This window comes from Chionomys nivalis, chromosome 20, assembly GCF_950005125.1.
Source record: "Chionomys nivalis chromosome 20, mChiNiv1.1, whole genome shotgun sequence".
Taxonomy (NCBI): Eukaryota; Metazoa; Chordata; class Mammalia; order Rodentia; family Cricetidae; genus Chionomys; species Chionomys nivalis.
This window is the reverse complement of record NC_080105.1, coordinates 5661970-5682565: the sequence shown is the minus strand read 5'-3', so window position 1 is coordinate 5682565 and position 20596 is coordinate 5661970. Positions and strand designations below refer to the sequence as shown.

The 20596-nt window shown below is 55.4% G+C and overlaps 2 protein-coding genes across 4 annotated transcripts; both read right to left on the bottom strand.

Moving 5' to 3' along the window:
- Window positions 1-2711: 2711 nt before the first annotated feature.
- Niban3 (niban apoptosis regulator 3) lies at window positions 2712-12312 on the bottom strand. The gene is made up of 15 exons (XM_057752687.1): window positions 12208-12312; window positions 11048-11178; window positions 9918-10043; window positions 9308-9422; window positions 8219-8386; window positions 8001-8116; window positions 7824-7928; window positions 7561-7723; window positions 6688-6878; window positions 6434-6592; window positions 6073-6189; window positions 5887-5994; window positions 5042-5153; window positions 4126-4191; window positions 2712-2946 (listed from the first exon to the last, which is right to left on the bottom strand). The coding sequence occupies exons 1-15, from the start codon at window positions 12260-12262 to the stop codon at window positions 2921-2923; spliced, it is 1758 nt and encodes a 585-aa protein (XP_057608670.1). The 5' UTR covers window positions 12263-12312; the 3' UTR covers window positions 2712-2920.
- Window positions 12313-13670: 1358 nt separating this feature from the next.
- Pgls (6-phosphogluconolactonase) lies at window positions 13671-18005 on the bottom strand. 3 transcript variants are annotated; one of them, XM_057753176.1, is made up of 5 exons: window positions 17639-18001; window positions 16064-16171; window positions 15499-15600; window positions 15078-15218; window positions 13671-13919 (listed from the first exon to the last, which is right to left on the bottom strand). In XM_057753176.1, exons 1-5 carry the CDS (start codon window positions 17924-17926, stop codon window positions 13785-13787), a joined length of 774 nt encoding a protein of 257 aa, XP_057609159.1. In that variant the 5' UTR covers window positions 17927-18001; the 3' UTR covers window positions 13671-13784. The 3 variants fall into 3 exon arrangements, with proteins under 3 accessions (XP_057609159.1, XP_057609161.1, XP_057609160.1); XM_057753178.1 differs by lacking the exon at window positions 17639-18001 and adding an exon at window positions 17308-17606; XM_057753177.1 differs by lacking the exon at window positions 15499-15600 and having other exon boundaries at window positions 17639-18005.
- Window positions 18006-20596: the final 2591 nt, after the last annotated feature.

The following is a 20596-nucleotide window of genomic DNA, read 5'->3' as shown; positions in this document are numbered from 1 at the left end:
GCGCCCTGGTAGTGCAGCCCGTTTCTTGAGCCCTCTTAAATTGACTGTTCCTCTGTACTGAGGCTCCTAACTAGAATCATGTCAACCTTAGTTTCCTCGGTTACGACATGGTTATTTTCGTTGTTTGTTGCTTCTGAATTACATTTTAAGAGACCAGCGAAATGGCTGATTGGGTATGAGCGCTTGTTGCCACGCATGCCGTCCTGAGTTCTGGAAGAAGCCAACCACCCCCAAACTGTTGTCCTCTGGCCTCCGTAAGAGTGCCTCCCACCTGTTTTACTTATTTCTTTCATTTTCTGTATACTAGTGTTTTGCCCACCTGTAAGTCTGTATACCACGGGCATGCATGAGATCGGCTAGAACTGGAGTTAACAGGCGCTTGTGAGCCACCATGTGGCTCGGGAATCTAACTCAGAGCCTCTGGAAGAGCAACAAGTGGTCTTAACTCATATGAGCCTTATCTCCAGGTCTCTAAATGTATTTTTTACCTTTTTTTTTTGTATTTTTGTGTGTCGGGGAGTGGATGTGAAAGTCAGTGTGTGTGTGTGTGTGTGGGGGGGTCTTTTCATTGTTTTCATCGTGTCCAGGAGACAGGGGACGAAGCCAAGGGCTTAGCACCCGGACTTTACCAGCTGAGCCATCCCACCAGCCCATGTCTTCTGGTTCGGGAAACAGGGTGGAATTCAGAGTATAGCCCACGCTTTCTATAAATTTACAGTGTTACTATAAAGTCTGTGCCAGCCTCCTGAGTTTTTGGGTGACCACTACTCTGGTCCCTAGCCTCCCCGAGGAGCTGCAGAACTTGAAGACCCTGGGATCAACCAGCTGCCTCCAAACCCTGCCCCCCTCCCCCAATGGCCTCTGTCAAATGATTCACTTCAGAGACTTCATAGGGCAGGAAGCTGGAGCCAGAACCAAAGGCTCCTGTTGCTGAGTGGGTTCTGAAAACCCTTACAGTTTTTCTTTTTGTTGTTTTGTTTTGTTTTGTTTTTCAAGACAGGGTTTCTCAATGTAGCCTTCACCTGGATCTCACTATGTAGACCAGGCTGGCCTCAAACTCAGAGATCTGCCTGCCTTTGCCTCTGAGTGCTGGGATTAAAGATGTTTGCCTCCAAGGCCCGGTCCTTCCATGTTCTTGTTTTGTTTTCTGCTCTCACCCTTATGAAGAATAGTCTCATAATCATGCTAATATCATTTCTAAGTAGTAGTTCAGCCACTGAGGCTGAGCTATCACTCAGACCAAGATATCCTTGGCTGCACAGATGGGTACAGGGAAGCCTCCATTTAACTAAACAAACAAAAATTAACTTTTCACCTAAAATTCCAACACGTGGGAAGCTGTGGCAGGGGAATCTCTGGGAGTTTGAGGCCAGCCTTGGTTACAGCGTATCCAGACCCATTATCACAAAGAAACGTGTGGTACTCCCCATATAAGGTATGTGTTTGAGTTTTCTGGAAAAAATATTCCTTCTGAGGGGGAGGCAGAGCACGCTAACTTGTTCCATGTTGGGGCGTATAGGTGTCAGTTTGAGAGCAAGGTTTGAAAGTTTTCATTAAAAAAAAATCAAAAAACCCAACTCAATACCCTGTGAATTTCATGAAATCTCATACCAAGGAAGTAAAAGGACAGCAGGTCGCGTCCTCTGGGAAGGACTTGGCTCTGGTAGCTAACAGTTGCTCTCTAAGGCGGCAGCACGGCACGTTCTTGCATCCGCCCTGTTTCCAGAATTAGCGTCTACATGCTAGCCTGGGTCTCGGTGGGCGTCTGTAGCAGCCAGAGAGACGCAAGAAGAGCAAGTTATATTAAAAGTTAAATGTTCTGTGCTGCGGCTGGCGACCGATGCAACTGGACTGCTTGGGGGCGGGGGACGACACCGACTCTGGAACCGCCCAGAAGTAGCTGGGGGGCCCGCGACCAGGGGTAACCAGGGTGTGGGCTGGCCGGGAAGGCACCCAGTGGGTTGGGCTGGGAGCGGGCCTTCGCGCTCGGCTGGCCAATCAAACACGCAGCCCTGGGTATTTTAAAACTCAAATCAGTCATCCACGCAATTAGAAATCAAACGATGATAAAATGGGGGCCAGTGAAATGACTTAGCGACTGAAAGTGTTTGACCCCAAGCCTGACCTGAGTTTGAGCCTGAAGACACTCTTGATGGAAAGAAAAAACCTACTTCCAGAAGTTGTCCCCTGATGCCACACACCCGTGCATGTAAACACACACACACACACCACCACCACCCCAAATAAATTTAAAAAGAAGCTTTAAAAAATGTACAGATTTGGGCTGGAGAGATGACTCAGCACTTAAGAGCACTGTGTGCTCTTCCTAAAGGTCCCGAGTTCAATTCCCAGCAACCACATGGTGGCTCACAACCATCTGTAATGAGATTTGGTGCCCTCTTCTGGCCTGCAGGCATACATGCAGGCAGAGTACTGAGAATACTGTATACATAATAATTAAATCTTAAAAAAAGATTTCTTTAAAAAAAATGTACAGATTTTTAGGCTGGGCGGTGGTGGCCTACGCCTTCAATTCCAGCACTCGGGAGGCAGAGACAGGTGAATCCCTGTGAGTCCGAGAAACCCCTGTCTCGAAAAAAACTGAAAAAAAAGTACAGATTTTTAAAGTAAAAAATAATAAAAAATGAAATTAATGGGATTATTTTGTGTTAAACCAACAAGTTTTGGGTTGTTTTTAATACAATGTCATATTATAGTAGCCCATGCTAGCTCAGAACTTGAGTGTAAAAATTCTAGCAGGAACACACAGTCTATGGTGCTTTGTTCTGTGCAGCTCACACTCTCAGGTCTTCATCCATTGTCCCCCAGGATGGGCGTGGGTGACGACAGCTCTGGATGTTCTTGGAAGCAATGGTGGGCGGAGTGGCTGAATTTGGCCACCAGAGTAGGTCTCTCTGTCTCAGACCTGAGTTTCAGCTCCCTCATCTGTGGAAATGATGACTGTCACCTAGATCCCAATGTCAAATGTCACAAGCTGGAGGTGGGGCCTGGGGGTCCACAAATAAGGGGACTGGAGCAGGGGAGCAGGGCTCACAACACAGAGGACGGACCAGGCAGAAGGCACACTGTGGAGCCCTGCGGAAATGCCAGCTTGCTTCTCCACACCCCGAGAGTCCATGGGGATTCACCCATAAGGCCGTATGTGCAAGGACAGGATGGACTCGGGTCCACCCCCGGCATATGTGGCAGGTGGAGGGACACTCAAGCTCCCTGTATGTAAGCCTGACCACACAACGGTCTTTCTGCTATATTCCCTTTATGTGAATGCATGGCTGTGGAAACTAAGCAGGTCCACATCCAAGTCAGAGTATCTGAGTTAGCTGTGGCTATATAACATATGAGCCCGTTATAGAGTACCTGAGTTAGCTGTGACTATGTAACAAGTGAGCCCATTACAGAGTACCTGAGTTAGCTGTGACTATGGAACCAGTAAGCCCATTACAGAGTATCTGAGTTAACTGTGACTATGTAACAAGTGAGCCTGTTACAGAGTATCTGAGTTAGCTGTGACTATGTAACATATGAGCCCACTACAGAGTATCTGAGTTGGCTGTGGCTATGTAACATATGAGCCCATTACAGAGTATCTGAGTTAGCTGTGACTATGTAACATATGAGCCCACTACAGAGTATCTGAGTTAGCTGTGACTATGTAACATATGAGCCTGTTAGAGTATCTGAGTTAGCTGTGACTATGTAACAAATGAGCTCGCTACAGAGTATCTGAGTTAGCTGTGGCTGTGTAACATATGAGCCCGTTACAGAGTATCTGAGTTAGCTGTGACTATGTAACAAGTGAGCCTGTTACAGAGTATCTGAGTTAGCTGTGACTATGTAACAAGTGAGCCCGGCTTCCTCGGGCAGTGCCTTTGTGGACTATCACTATCTCCCCTCCCTGTGTTGATAGCAGAAAGTAACTGGCAAAACCCCCCACCATGTCTAGGTGGCAGGAACTGGGACACAAGCCTGTTGCCATCTCGGTCCTTGTGTGTTACAACCCGTGGCTTCTCCACCGTTCAACATGGTCACTTCAGATGAAGTCCATTCTGCTCCCCACTACCCTTGCACACCCCGGCCGTGGCACAGGACCTGTGAGATACTCACGTGCTCCTTCCTGGTCCTCTGCTCGAGAGCGGGTTCTGTCGCTGGCACCAAGGATTTTGTTCAACTCTAGAATTAAGGGATAACCCTGGACACATCTGAGGAAGGCCAGCTTTAGCCTTCTCATCCTCTTTCTATGCTATAAGCAATGCAGACATTGCTAATCAACAGCTGCTCTCCACCTAGCCAGGAGCCCCACCCAACTGCTGCTCTGTGCAGACATCACAAGTCAATGGCAGGTGGAACTCTCCTAAGGATGTATACAAGGTCTAGGGTCAGAAGCTCATCCAGGTCCCCATTTCTAGACTTAGTTTACAGTCATTTAAACCTTCTACTCTTGGAAGTAGATGGCTCAGTGGTTGAAAGCTTTTCCAGGGGATCTGGGTTTAGTTCCCAGCACCCACATGGCAGCTCACACCATCTGTGACTCCAGCTCCAGGGTATCTAACACCCTCACAGATAGACATGCAGGCAAAACACCACTGCACATAAAATAAAAATAAATAAATCATTAAAAAATATTCCACTCTCCTAGGCATGTAGGCTCAGGCACTCTGGATGCTGAGGCAGGAGGGTTGCTTGGATGCCTCAGCTCCATGTTCTTGTTTGGCCACACATCAAGGACACAGCCTCAGTATGTTCCCTGATTCCCTGTGATGCCATCATCTCTGGGTTCCAGCTACTTGTCTCACCTTCTGGGTCCCTCTTCCCTCTGCCATCTTTGGAGGCTTTATGAGCTTCTGAGAGCTCCTGAGTGGAACCCAGACCAACCCTCTGATACCAGGGACAACTGCCTCTCTCTCATCAGTCCCGAGAACTCCAATATCCCTGAGCATCTCACTCCAGTGCCCCTTTCAAGGAAGCCCATCCAGTCCTGTGCTAGCGTCTGCAGGGACTGAGCCACAGCCGGGAGACTCACCTTTGTCAACTCTCTGCAGAAGGAGGCCCTGGATGACGTCCCTGCAGACACCCTCAGTGGTCAGAGCCTGGGAGCCCATGGCCAAGATGTCCCCATCCACCTCAGGTTGTTCCTAGGAGCACAGGCAGGAGCTTGGCTGAATGCGGGACCCACATGCCGTAGTGTGTGTCCCAGTGTCAAAAATGGACTACGTCCCACACAGGCTTCCTACTCCCAAGTGTCTCAGCTGGGACCTAGCCGCCTTCCTCTGAAGGGTCCTGCTAACATCTAGTCACAGCCATCCTTGCGGGTCCCTACCTTCAGCTAGCCAGAAGGCTGGGTCCTCCCCACCCGCACCCTTCTGCCTGCTTCTTCTCTCACCATCACCCTGGTTTTATTTATTATGTATACAATGTTCTGGCTGCATGTATGCCTGCAGGCCAGAAGAGGGCACCAGATCTCATTACAGATGGTTGTGAGCCACCATGTGGTTGTGGGAATTGAACTCATGACCTCTGGAAAAACAGCCAGTACTCTTAGCCTCTGAGCCATCTCTCCAGCTCCCTCCTCTCTGGTCCTTAACACACAAGGTCCAGTCCAACCTCAAGACCTTAGCACAGGCAGTTCTCCCTATAAACCTCAACCCATGGAGCCCACACCCGCTCTGCACCAGCAGATTCAAACTCTGGGAGTGTGTGGTCAGCAAAAATTAGGGATGAATCAAGATGCAAGGGGCTTTGTCAAGGCCAGAAGTGCCCCCCTACACTCAGCCTGGGGAGCAGAGGTGGGATCTCCAACCTCCAGTGGCTTCAGGCAAGAGTGAGCACTCTGTCCCCTCCAGATGGAGAGCTCAGGTGTCCACTCACCGAGTTACAGCTCACCCCAAGCTGGCTCCATACAAAGGGCCAGAAGATTCCCAGCAGCCAGTCCCGGGTGAACCTCCACCGACTGGTCTCACTGTCCGAGGTAAGTTTCTGCAGAGGACACAAACCAGCCTGTGCAGCAGCCTGCAGTACTCTAGGCCATGGCCCCCACCCACCCACTCACCTCACCTTCAGCACAAGGCCCCTGACTTTCTCCAACTGCTCAGCTGCCTGGTCGCAGTCCAGAGTTGATGTCAGACACTTGTCAGCCAGCTGCAGGAAGGTGGTGACTGCAGCTGCTGTGAGCTGTGAAGGAGGAGCCCGGATGATCCCATACCCAGGACCTCTGCTCTGGCTCAGGTGTCATTAGCCCAACATTTCCCCAGCAGCCTGGACCAGGCGCTGTGCCCTGGGCTCTAGCCTCAGGATCTCCAGACTCGCACTCGCTCCAGGCTCTGCCTGTCTACCAGCGAGGCCCATTCCTTCCCCATAAATGCACTCTCCCTCTCCTGGGGATACCCAACATGGACTTCCCATTCTCTCTCCTCACCTGTTGTGCAAGATCTTGGGCCCCAAACACCAGGCTCTGCATCCCCAGGAAGCCAAATGGTTCTGCCAGCTGGGCTAGATGGCTTCGGTTCCTCTCTGCCTCCCGGTAACAGGCTTGCATCAGCTCTGGGTCCCAAGGTATCTCCCCAAATTCATAAACCTACGTACATATGAATACCAGTTAGATGAGAAAAATCATTGGTTTACGGTACAGACTGCTCAAGGTGGGCGTGCCACTGTCGCTCACATGCTAACCTCCCTGCGCAGCCGCGTGCTAGAAGGGTTCTTGCGCAGGTGGTGAGACAGCCGGTCCATGCCCCGGATGAGGAGAGTCCGAACGGCTTGGAGCGTGGCTTCCACAAGGCTCAGCAGCGCATGGATAATCTGGGGCAGTTGCGGGTCCACCATGCGGCACAGGCAAGCCTCTAGGCGGTCCCGGATCTTGGCTGAGGGGATATGTGGACCAGGAGTTTTCTCCACCAGGCACTCAGTAGATGCAGGAGGAGCAGGGACCTCAGCCTGGACAGCTGGGTACCCATTTTACAGCTGAGGACACTGAAACTAGGAGCAGTGAGACCTGGCCAAAGGCACAGGCTGAGGAGACCCCGCAAGGCCACTGCCACCTCGTGTCTCCCTACCTAGCCTACAATTTAACAGACCGGGGTCTCCCCAGGCTCTAGACTTTGTCTTCTCATCCACTGCCTTCTGGCTAGAATCCAGCGTCAGACTCTAATCCTCAACAGCTGCTTCCCTTTCCCAAGTCTATTCCTCAGGGCCCGCCCCACCCATATTAGGCCCCGCCTCCCGCCGGCAAGACCCCGCCTCTTCTAGCAAATTGCCATCCAACCTGCTAGCTCCACCGATTCAGCGCCGTACCACCTACCCCTATTACTAGCAGGCCCAACTCCTGAAGCTCCACACCGGCTCCCGCAGCCCCCGCTCCTACATTTCCTGACCCCGCCCTTCGTCCTCCTGGATCCACTCCATCCCTCCCAGGCCCCTCCCCTCGCTCTGTGGCCCCGCCCTAGCTCTCCGGATCCACTCTCACTCCTAGCCACTCGCCCAACACCACCAACCACGCGGCCTCCGCCACCTCTCACCTGGCCCATTACCCAGCCCGCCCCACACCTTCTAGTCTCCGAGCCCTTTGCGCTCGCTGCTGCAGGATCTGTTCGAGTTCTGCTCGCACCGTCCTCTCCAGCTGCGCTAGCAGTGCATCCTTTTCCGGCTGGAAGGCACGCAGCCCTGCAGATACCCTGGCTAGGACGGCAGCGTGCACAGCGTCGAGGAACTGCAGCGTCGAGGGCGGTGTGGGTGAGCACGTGAGACTCGAAGCCGCCCTTCCCTCCCTTTTCTCCCCTTTCACCCTCCCCGCCACGCCCACTCCGCACCTCGGAGCAGGCCCGAGCCCGGGCGCGTCCCGTACTGCGCAGGCTCCGCAGCGTCTGTGCGCGTAGAGCAGGTAACAGCTCCCGCATCAGCTCGGCGCTCAGCACCTGTAGGGGAGCGTGGGGGTGTAGTGTGCGACGGGTGGTGGAACCCGCCCGGGCCTGAGGGACACCGCTCACCTCCGCATCAGAGCCCAGTGTTGCGTCGTCACCACCGGCAAAGCCCCGACGTCGTCGATAGAGCTGCATGGTGTCCAGGAAGGCACAGGCCGCGGGCGCCCGGCTGCGCTGCAGGACTGAGGATGCCTTTAGCCGGGCACTGTGCTCCAACCCTCCCCAAGGAACCCCGCACCTACACCCATCGCCCTCTCGCGTCCAACCTGCGCCCTGGGACGCACCGGTGGCTCTCAGCCGGATGGCACCCTGCAAGCCGAGCCTCCAGGCGCGCTGCGCCCCCCTCGTGTGCGCACAGAAGCAGAGGTGGGCCCGGAACGGGTGCACGAGGAAGAGCGGGAAGTTCACCGGCTCCTCCAGCACCCTCAGCGGTTCCTCCTGGGCGAGGTCTCCTGAAAGCAAGACAGCAACCTGAAAGAACTGGTGTGACTTCGGGGCCAACTGGGGCTTTAGAGCAAAAGCTGTCTCAAAGATTAAACACAGCAGAAGCCCTAGTACTACATGCACCCGGCAAGATGAACTCTATCGTGGAACAGGTGGGCGGGAACAGAGTAGGAGAAACTTGAAACCCAGGACCCCATCTGGTCTGTGCACCATGCCCCAAGACCGCACACTGCTTCCCACTATGTATATCTCCATGCATGTTTACTGACACTGGGTTTTATGTTTTTTTAAAAAATTATGTTTAACCATCTGTATGTGTTTGTTTATGTGTGTGTAGGTGCTTGAGGTCAGAAGTGCCAGATGCCCTGAATCTGGAGTTCCAGGCAGTTGTGAGCAGCCTGATGTGGATGCTGGGAATCTAACTCTGATTCACTGAGCCATCTTTCCAGCCCCATTTTTATTGTATTGCTTTGTTACTTTTTTAAAATTTTGTTTTTGTTTGTTTGTTTTCCAAGACAAGGTTTCTCTGTAAAACAGCCCTGGCTGTCCTAAAACATACTCTGTAGACCAGGCTGGCCCTGAACTCAGAGCTCCTCCATCCTCTGCCTCCTGAGTGCTGGGAGTAAAGGCGTGCGCCACCAGTGTTACTTTCGTTGTTCCTTAGACTCTTAGCTATTCGGGTTTTGTTCCATTGACTTTACTGGTGTCCTCTCAGGGACAATGGGCGGCACTTTTTCTTCACAGAGCGAGAGTTCATCCACCAAGGGACAACTGTAACATCTGTAGATACTGCGAGTCACACTGTGGGTAGGAAGTTGCTTCTGTTACTAGACAGAGGAGGACCAAATCAACTTCACCAAGTGCCCAGGGGAGTGGGATGGCCACAGGACGCGGAGGAAGGAAAACTAAGGGAACCCAGGTATCCTTACCAGAGGAGCTTGGGCAGAGGTCATCTAAAAGGCACAGGTATTCACGCTGGGAAGTGAGCAGTGTGTACCCTGTCAGGGCTGTGGAGCCCAGGGGACGGCCCCCAGACTCATACTCCTGTGACCAAAGACATGAGACCACACTGAGGTAGAGGCAAGTCAGCAAACTCCCAAAGCACTCCCTACCCCTCTGGGCAATGAGCAACTCAGGATCTTAGTATGTTACTGACCAGAGCTCTGCCACTGAGCCACGCCCCCAGCCCCTAACTGGGGATTCTAGGCAGGGGCTCCATCCCTGAGCCACGCCCCCCAGCCTCTCACTGGGGATCCTGGGCAGGGGCCCCATCCCTGAGCCACGCCCCCAGCCCCTAACTGGGGATTCTAGGCAGGGGCTCCATCCCTGAGCCACGCCCCCCAGCCTCTCACTGGGGATCCTGGGCAGGGGCCCCATCCCTGAGCCACGCCCCCAGCCCCTAACTGGGGATTCTAGGCAGGGGCCCCATCCCTGAGCCACGCCCCCAGCCCCTAACTGGGGATCCTAGGCAGGGGCCCCACCTCTGAGCCACGCCCCCAGTCCCCACACTATCCTAGGTAGCAGTTCTGGTCATCTCACCTCCTTTCGGCTGAACCATTCCAGGCGTCCATCCCCACGCAGGACACAGAAGGTGGGCTGCCACTGTGGCGGGTGGCCCCACAGCAGAGTCAAGGGTCCTTGGTGCTCCCGGACTCTAGGCAGCTTCTGCAAGGGGATGCCAGCTGTCGTTGGCTCTAGAGCAGGATTTAGGGTTCCCTGAACTGTGCCCAAGTCTCAGTTCCCACCAAAAGCAGGGCACTCAGCTGCTTCTTCTTCTTCTTTTTTTTTTAAACATTTAATTGATTAACTGGGACAAGATCTGACTCCGATACCCTAGGAAAGCCACCAACTGCCTGGTCCCAGTGACCCTCCTTCCTCAGTTCCCCCAAGTAGTCAGTCTATAGGCAGCCTGGGCTACAGAGACCCAAAGAAAAACTTGTCACGTAGGTTTGGTCACACATACCCACCACCCTCCAAGGCTCTAGGCAGCAGCTGCCACCAGAACCTGTCAGCCCAGCAGCAGAAGGCTGAGGCAGGAAGGTCAGGAGTTCAAGGTCAGCCTCAGCCACACTGCAAATTCAAGATTCTGTCTCAAATAAACAAAAACGGAACTGTAGCAGGTATAAGGATGCCCTGCATGGGACAGGTCCCAAGCTGTGACCTCTGCCCACAGAGCCTCCCCACAGCAGGGAGGGAAGGGAGCCGCCAGGGAACCTCAGGTTCCGGTCACTGTGCCATCTGGCCTGCAGGGGCTCACTCTACCTCTGTGGGTCCTGACTATGCCAGGGTAGGGAACAGAAAGAGGCCATGGGGGGACTCTTAGTGACTACAGTTCCAGGCTGTCTGATCTCACAGTCCCTGAAGTGCCAAGAGCAGGGTCAGAGGGACAAACAAAGGGGTCCTATCAAGAAGTGTCTCCCTGGAGTCGTGCTTGCAATAGCAGGGCAGGCACACACAGAAGCTGCCCTGCCCCCTGGCATCTTCCCAGGCTTGCCAACCTCAGGGCCTCTGCACATGTGTGCCCCCTGCAGGGAACACCCTTCTCCAGGCCTCCTCTGCCTGCCTCCACCTCCCCAGCTCCATGTCCCCAGGCTCATGTCACCGAACTCAGAGAGGGACACAATCACAGCTGGTGCCTGGCAGGGAGCCCCATCCTCAATGACACGCACTTTGGTGTGGGAAAGCTGGCATCCGGCTGGCTCCTGGGGTTCCAGTTCCCTGGAGATCTGCCTCAGCATGGCTGCTGCCAGCTGCCTGCGGTAACAGGGCAAGAAGGCCCTTAGCAGGCCGTCCACCTGACCTGTGCAGGAGAAGGGACCAACACTGTGGCCAGGGGACCAGCCTGTCATCTCAGCCAGATCAACCCTGGCACAGGCGAGACCCTGCCTCAATGAATGAGGTGGGAGGCAACCTAAGAGGACAACACACACACACATACACACACATAGAGACACACATATACACACATACACACACACATACACATACACACACATACACACACATACACACACACACACATACACACAAAGTATCTCCATCCAAGGATATTGTGTCTTGAAGAATGAGGCCCAGAGAGGGGGATTCACTTGCCCAACAGCACGCAGCAAATGCAGGTAGCAGTCAGTGCTGGGACTTGGAGAGCTGCTTTGCAGCACATGCAGGACTTTGCATGCACTGTTCCCCTTCCCCAGTGCTATTCCCATACTCACTGCCAAATGCACACCCTCTTCCAACCTGGCCTAGCCACCTCCCCTTGGGGGACAGCCACCAAATCCTGTTAGGTTGTCCAGCCCCACTGTCCAAGGACCAGCAGAGGACAGTACAGGGAGTCTCAGTGCCAGTCCATGCAGCCAGGCCTCCCAGCCATGAGGGTGGGCCCTCGAGTCCCCTAACGAAACATGTCACATCTCACTTTTCATTTTCTTTTCAGACAGGGTCACATGTAGCCCCAGCTACATGTGTAGTCCAGGCTGGCCTCGAACTCAGAGATCTGTCTCCCGAGTGCTAGGATGACACGCCTGTGCCACTACACTCAGCTACTCGAGCTTCACTTACATCTGGAATCTTCCAAAGCCAGGCAGGGGTGACACACATCTTTAATCCCAGCCCACGGGACACAGAGGCAGGCGGATCTCTGAGTTTGAGGCTAAAGTCTACAGAGCGAGTTCCAGGCCAGCCTGCTCTATACAGAGAAACCCTGTCATGAAACATTCAACAAAAAAACCTGGACTCTTCTAACCCAAGGCAGGACGGTGACAATAAGACGTTTGGTGCCGGGAGCCCATGCCAGTGTGGCTTCCCGCTGCAGCGGGACCCCTCTGCTCACCCCTCAGCTGCTGCTGCTGCCGCTTGTCCAGGGGGCTGGAGGGCCGCACCCCCATCCTGTCGCTGTGCGGAGCTATCCTGGGTCCCACTGCTCAGGGTGCTGAGTGCCCCAAGTTCCAGGAGGGTAGTGCCGTCGGTACAACCCTCTGCCTCTTCCTGTCTGCACCTGCCTCCTCCTGCCCCTGGGGACAGGCTGGACCAGGACTGAGGGTTTCTGTGGGGGACAGTGGGGACCGCCCCAGGGGAAACCAAAGCAGTGTGGGAAAAACAAAGCCTGGCACAGGTGGCCAGGGTGGAGTGGCACAGCTCTGCCATCCCAGCACTCAGGAAGCAGAGGCAGGGGGATCAGGAGTTTAGGTCCTGCAGGCCAGCCTGGGCCACATGAAGTCCTGTCTACAAAATAGACAGCTGACTGAACAAATAAACGGCCTGAGGCATGCGCTGTCAATGTGTGGAACACAACCCCCATCTGCCCACGAGGGAAGATGACCCCTTAAGCAATCTCATTTTCTTCCCTTTCCGGAGGCTAGAACGCGGGCACGAGAGACGGAACATTAGCAGCCGCCTTGGAGTATGGGGCAGAACCTATGCCGCAGTGTATGGGCACAGCAGCAATGTCCCCTTGAGACAGGGACCAGCAACGGTAATGTCCCACAGGGCTGCTCACACGGGGTCCTCACGCCCACACACGTCTCAGCCTGTGCCCTTGGCTGTCCCCAGCAGGGCAGCTTCCTTCCAGGCCTGCCCCACTTCCTCATTGCCACAGCAGAGGAGTCCTCAGGGACCGCACACCAACAGAAACTTCACCTCTGTGGTTCCATGCCAAGTTGGCTCAGGGAGGTTTCAATTCCCGCCTCAGGCCTGGCTTGTGTGACCTTCCTGGGGATGCCCCTCAGAACCCCACACTCAGCCAGGCCCACCAGCCTCCCCACTAGGTCCCCGGGACTGGGAGGACTCAGGACACATCAGGCCATTGATGCATACATCCATTTCATGCACACGGAGGCTGCTGAAGCTCCAGCTGTTATGCCCACATTTCTGCTTCTGTAAGAGGAGGTAGGGGAGAAACCGTCTAAGGGGACATCCCAAGAGTCACCTCAGACACTTCTCTCGTTGTTACGTGACCCTGCGGCATCATCAGGGGAAGCTCAAGGTTCTGAGCAGGCCTGCAGGGAGACTGAGGCACTGGCTGGGGTGCCAGGTGAACCCTGGCATGTTCCCTCAGCCTATCTCCCGTCTACCCTAGCGGCCACACGGCTGGAACACAAGCAGCCACGTGGTACCTGTGAGTCAGTCCTGCGCTTGGAACTGAAAACGACCCTTTCTTCATTCTGATGTGTGCACTGCGGGGCCAGAAGCCAGGATCCACATTTCTCTGAGGCCCCGTGTGCTGTCAGCCGCACCCGAGCTCACTGCCCGGCCCCACCCTCCGCCACCAAAAACCACAGGGACCAGAGTTCCAGAACGTTCCGTTTAATTCTCAGTTGGCTCGCTCCCGTGGCCCCGGAGGCTTTTCCTGAAAGCCCGGGGCGGAGGCCGGGGGCCAGCCCCGAAGTGCCCACGCGTGTGTACTCCACGCTACAGCGTGGAATGCTTCTCGAAGGGCACCGACAGCAATCGCGCGGCCGCCTCGTCTAGGAACCAGCAGAGGGCGCCCGTGCGCGGCTGCACCATGGTGGCGGGCAGCGAGCTGTCTTTGTCCTCCAGGATGCGCTGTGTGAGAGACCCGGGACCCGCCTCAGACCCCAGCAGGGACAGAGGGGGCGGACTGGGATCTGTTTGGATGTAGGGACAGGTACTCGCGGGTTCTAAAGCGACGTGGAACAGGATTGTTTGTTGTTCTATTAGGAGGAGGCAGGGCTTCATGCAGCCCAGGAGGGCCTTGAACTTGCTATGTAGCAAGGATGGTCCTCCTCTTTCTGCCTCCCCAGTATGGGGACAACAGGTGGTGCTGGGAACTGAACTCAGGTTGTCTGGGAACTCAAAGTCTGAACTTAAGTTTGGTGGCAAGCCCTTTTACCCACTAAGTCATCTTGCCCCCTTATTTTTTTCTTTTTGTGTGTGGGTGTTTTTCCTGTGTGTATGTACACCATGTGAATGCCTGGTGCCCCACAGAGGCCAGAAGGCACCTGAACTCCTGGACTAGCGCTACAGGTGGTTGTGACCTGCCATGCTGGTGCTGTAAATCGAACCTGGGTCTTCTGGAAGGGCAGCAGGTTCTCACCAGTCCACATGCCACCTTTCCAGCCCAGGCTTTATTATTATTTTATTTTAAATGTGTTTGGTGTCCCTCTCTATCACCTGCAGCTCAGGGGAGGTGTCCCTCTCTATCACCCTGCACCTTATTCCCTTGTACAGGGCCCCTCGCTAAGCCTGGAGCTAGGCCAGCAGCCATCAAGTCTTAGGCATCCTGTCCCCAAAAGGGGCTAGAGACACAGATGGCCACACCAGCAGTCACTTGGGAGCAGGGCCTGTGATCTTTGCAGACTCCCCTTTCATATTCCATCCCGTGACCACCCTTCTGACCTCCCGTGACCGCCCTTCTGACCTCCCATGACCGCCCTTCTGACCTCCCATGACCGCCCTTCTGACCTCCCGTGATGGCCCTTCTGACCTCCCGTGATGGCCCTTCTGACCTCCCATGACCACCCTTCTGACCTCCCGTGACCGCCCTTCTGACCATCTGTGATCGCTGTGATCCCCCCGTGTCTGCCCCGTGATCTTCCGTGTCTGCCCTGTGATCCCGTGTCCGCCCGTGATCGCCCGTGATCCCCCGTGTCTGCCCTGTGATCCCCCGTGACCACCGTGATCCCCCGTGTCTGCCCTGTGATCCCCTGTGTCCACCCGTGTCCGCCCGTGCCCACCCCTTACCTTCAGCACAGCTGCCTTGCCTTCCCCTGTGGCCACGAAGATGATACTCTGGGCTGCGTTCAGCACAGGGAGCGTCAGGGTCACCCTCTGCGGTGGTGGTTTTGGGGAGTCACTGATGGGAGCCACAATCTTCTCTTGCTCCTGGGGGAAGAAGGCCAGTGGGGACAGGTCATGCCTACCCTTGCGCTGTATCTATGGACGGAACCTGAACCCGCCAACTCCACCCAGGCACCAAGTGTACAGTGTCGGTGGGTCTTCCTTTGGTAATCCTTTGGATTCTTACTCTGTGACTCAGGCTGCCCTCAACCTCACTGTGAGCTTCGTGCCCCTTTCCAAGTGCTGGGATGACAGGCATTTGCCACCATGCCCAAGGGGTCTGAGGCTCAGCAGGTCAGGGCTGGGAGTGGATCCCCATGCTCACCTGTAGGAGGGGATGACCAGGGAAGAGCGAGCATGTGTGGCCGTCAGGGCCCACCCCCAGGATCAGCAGGTCAAACACGGGGACAGTGTCTCCTTGGAAGGCCTGAAGGGAAGATGGTGGTGTGTGCAGGGCTCAGAGGTCACACAGAAGGAAGCTGGAGCCAGGTTTCCGGTCTGGGTTCCTTAGCCTCAGCTTCAACCACTTTCCACTGAGAGGGTGTCACTCAGCAAGAGCATCACATTCTCTACAGAGTGCAGTGACCACCTGGCACTGGGCAGCTCTGGCATGGTATGAGGGCTGTGGTGTTTTTGAGTTGAGTGTCACCCTCGGGCTGGTCTGATGTCTGGCCAGGCTCCTGCCTCAGTCTCCCAAGTGCTGGGTCACAGACACGCTATCACGCCATCCTGATCCAGACTGGAGGCTCAATTTCCCTTTCAATGACCAGGAACTTGGGGTCTGAAGATGTGAGACCCCAGCCCGAGTCTCCCTGCAACTGGTCACCCCTCAGGGAGACAGCTTGTGTCCCCAAGTCTTCTACGGCTTCTCCACCTGTTCTGGGACCCACCTGCCTCAGTTTCCCGGCATAGTCCTCTGCGGCGTCCTCCACGGGCAGGGCAGGATTGACAGTGAGGACCTGGCTGTCTGGGATGGGCAGCTTTGAGAGCAGGTGTGTCTGTGGAAGAGGAAGGGACAGTCAGCGAGTGGCCCGACAGTGGCCATCAGGAGCCTGGCACAGTACTGTCCAGACACGGCTTGTCTAAAGCTAGGAACCCTGTGTCACTCACACTGGGCCCCGCTCCACCGCCTGGCTGTCTCCCCCGGCTGCCTGGGGCTCCCTATCTTAGGGACCAAGCTTGGCTGCATCGAGAATGCAGCTGGCACCCAGTGGGCCCCTGGGAAGAAGGTCCTCATTGAATCCCAGGACCTTGGAGAATTGAGCACCGCCTAGCCTGTGTCTCCATGCCCAGCTTAGTGGGGCAGGTAGAGGCTTGCAGCGAATGGCAAAACGCCAGGTTGCTGGTACCCTAGGCAGATGGGGAGAGTGGAGATGCTGTACCAGCCAGAGTTCAGGATGCTAAGGGCCCTGAATGGGGACGAGATGAGCACAGGCTCCAGGCTGAAGGCCACAGGAAGGTGTGTGAACCAGGAAGGCAGAGCTGGACCGGGCAGCCTCCGGGCAAGACACCCTCATTGTGTCAGGACCACCTACGGAACCCTAACACCAAATCAACAGACTCCATCTGCCTGCTGGTGAAATCCTGTGTCTCTGGGTCACCTCGGTCAAAGACAGAGAGACCTACTTGGTGATCCTTTCTTACATGGGTAGCATAGGCTGGCCTCCATCCTCCTGCCTCCAGCTCCCAGTGCTGGGAGTACAGGTGTGCACTATCGTGCTTGGTTTATATGACGTTCAAATGGAACCCAGGATCCTGTGTATTTTAGGCAAGCACTCTACCAACTGAGCCTTGAGCTCAGTACCCACAGCCCACCGTCCAATGAAGTTCTTGGGCAGGCACTGCGTTCAAAGTCATGCATTTCAAAACTGAGGCCCCTAAATGAGACCTGCATCTTCTGGTCTGTTTCCCCACCTTGAAGTGAGTGTGGTGGCCCCTGCCTCTAGGTCAATGACAGTGGGCGATCCTCCCCAAGGGGGCAGTGGCAGACACCCAGGGGTGCTCAGAGCTCAGTCTTCCATGCCTCAGTTTCCCTGTGCATGAATCAGGGCGCTCTGGACCCTATAGGGGGTCAGGTGGCCGTCAGATCCCAGGCTGCTCGTGTTAGAGATGAAGAAACTGAGGCTCAACACACCCTGGACACCAGACGCAGGGTGAGTGCACCAACAGCCATGGCCTGCAAGGCCCCATAGCCGGGACGCAGCCCTCAGGAAGATGCGGGCTGGCGGGGGCCCTTCAGGCCAGGCTTGGGTGGACGTCACTGCACATTCCGCAAGACCCAGGGTGACCCGTAGCCCGCGCGTAGGTGTTGAAGCAGCTCCTGGGCATTTCCTCGGCAGGCGGAGCCGGCTAGACGTGGCCCGCGGCGGCCCCCGTAGTCCGCACTTCCTCGGCGGACGGGGCCGGCTCCGCGTGGCCCGCGACGGCCGCCGTAGCCGGGCAGTGCGCGTCCCCGCAGCGCTCACCCGGTAGAGGCCGTACGTGCTCTCGGCGTGCTCGAAGGGCACGAGGCGCTCGTCGCAGAAGCCGAGCGTCCAGCGCGCGAAGCTGTCGGGCCCGGCGGGAGCGACGGCGGCGGGCAGGTCCCGGGCCAGCATGGAGACCAGGCTGCCGCCCGACAGGCCGAGCGCGAAGCGGCCACGGTTCCCTTCCAGGCAGCTCGCGGCCCGCTGCGCTACCAGCTGCGCCAGCGACGCGCCCAACTCCTGCGGGCTGGAGAAGACCGAGATGAGACCAGGCGCGGACGCAGCCATGGCTGCAGCGGGGAAGCCGCCAGTGCGCCTGCGCGATGGCTGAACTACCCTGGGTCCCAGAGCTTTGAGCCGGGGCGCTGGACGCATGCGCAGATGACGCCTCGCCCGGGCCGGGCCGGCTGTTCCTGGAACCCCAGTGCACGCCGGGCTCTGGGGTGGTGGGCGGGGCACGCCTTGGTGGCACCGATTGTCCTTACCCGGTCGGAGTGCGCGGTGACTGGCGTGCAGCTGCACAGAGTGGACCAACTTCTGCATCACAGAGTCGCACCTGCACTCAGGTGACCAGGGCAGGAGGCTGGCTGTGAGTGAGTTCGACGCCAGGTTGGGCTAAGGAGTGGGATTCTATTCCACACACCCAGACATCGGCGCACCTGCCCGGCCCTCCCTACTTTCCAGTCCTGGCCAGACTCGCCTTTCTGGTTAACTGAGCAGGTGCTGCGGTTTGTGGCCCTCAGCCCACAGCTGCCCGCCGAAGAGAGAACTCCGCAGGACAGTTGAACATCCTGTTGCTTTTGGATGTGAAACTGCCCCCACTCGTGCGCATGGAACAGGTGTCTCCCAGCTGCCTGTTCTATTTTGGGAAAATACGGAAACCTTTGGGACTGTTAAGATCATTGACTCAAGTAGATCAGCCAGGGTGTGAACCTTGGAGGTCACCCCAGCTGCTTTCACCAGGAAGACCCAAATAACCCTTCTCTAGCCCCCCCCATTTTCCCCTTTATTTTTGCTTTTTATGTGTACATGGGTGTCTCGCCACGGTAGCAGTGCTTGCAGAGGCCAGGCAAGGGCATGGGATACCCCTGACTGAGTTTGACCTGTGAACCTCAGTGTGGGTGGTGGGAAGCCGATCAGTGCTCTTAAGCACTGAGCCTAGCAACCAGATGAGTGCCTGGTGCTGTGTTGAGCCGGACTCTGCTGAACTCGGGAAACCTCAATCCAGGGGCCCATGCATGCTGAGCCCAGGCTGGACCACTTGGGTGTACCCCATACTCAAACCTACTGCTTTCTGAGTGCCAGTGTGAGGATACAAGTGGCAGGTTACACTCCACGAAACATTGCAAGTAAATGTTTTTCGTTTTGGTTTGGTTTCCCTAGACAAGATTTCTTTGTGTGGACCTGGCTGTCCTAGAACTTGGTATATAGACCAGGCTGGCCACGAACTGGCAGAGATCCACCTGCCTCTTCCTCCTGAGTACTGGGACTAAAGGCATGAATTCCACTCCTGGTGTGTAAGTACATTTTAAAAATATTTAGGCCAGATGCGGTGACGCACACCTCTAATCCTAGCACTGAGGAAACAGGCTGTCAGGTTTCTGAATTCGAGGCCAGCCTAATCTACATAGTGAGTTGCAGGCCAGCCAGGACTACATAATGAGAACCTGCCCTGATGGAGGTTGAGGGGTTTAGATTGTTCAAGATGGCTCAGTAAGTAAAGACACTCTAGAGCCGGACAGCCTGAGCTCAGGTATTCACAGAAGTGAAGTGGACAAATTGAAGTGTCTACACTCACTCCAAACCGCATGTCTGAACACATCAGTTTGTGTTTACAGGGGTTCGCATCACAAATCACTGATGTTTGTACCGGCTGCACGGTCCTGGTGACAGCATGGAATGCCCATATAAAAGCATCAGAAGTGCTGAAAGGATTCCTGTCTTCCAGCGTCACAGTGATGCCTGTGGTGCCAGGAGAATTGTCTAGTTCCACACTAGCCTGGATAATACCTAGACATGGCTCAGAAGCAAGATGAAGGGGCTTAAGAATCCCCCAGTGAGGGCCTGGGGCACGGCCTAGTCAGGGTACTGCTTTGTGAAAATCTCCCGGGGAGGAGGAGGGAAGAGATAGAGTGCCAAGACACCCTCAGCGTGAATCCCGTGGATTGGCTCACGGGCTGTCCCTCCATGAGAGTTAATAATGGGTGCCTCTCAGGTGGGAAGGGCAATAGCTATTTTTCTAATTTAAAATTGAGGCTTTAAAAAAATATTGGTGTCCATGTTTTCTTCTGGCTGCTTTAAAGTGGGATGTCAGGGTTGCCAGGGACTTTACACTCTAATGTCTCCCAAGGGCTGAGGACACGTGTCCTTGCTCAACTGGCTGTCCCTTCACTGTGCAGCCTGGCTAGCTGGAAGTGGATGTTCCTTCTAGAACACAGGTCCAAACAGTGTCATGCATCGAGACAACAGACACTCCCTTGGGGCCTTTTCCTGCTAGCTGTGCCCGCTGTCAACCTCACTGCGGCTGTGTCGGGCGTAGAGGGGACAGTGCGCACCCCAGGGCTGGGCTCGGGGTCAGCAGGCCGCGTTGCCCGCGTGCCTTGTCCTTCACCACCTTGGTACTTCCTTGTACCCACAGACAGATGCATCATCCTGCCCTGGGGCAACAAGATCCAGGGATAGGGCATCCTCGGGAGCTGGAGGGAAACAGACTGAATGCCTGCTTGGTGCACCTTCCGGGAGCTCCCTTGGTCTGTAAATGCTGACCTGGAGGCCAGGGTCCTGTTGCTGTCAGAATGGCTTCCCCTAATTCATGCATTTTAACCCATGAAGCCCTGCTGATATTAAGAAGAGATGGGGCCTTTGAGATACCTTAGCCAGTAAACATGCTTACCACCAAGCCTGAACCTAAGTTCCATCCCCAGGAACCACACAAGGGAAGGAGAAAACTGATACTGT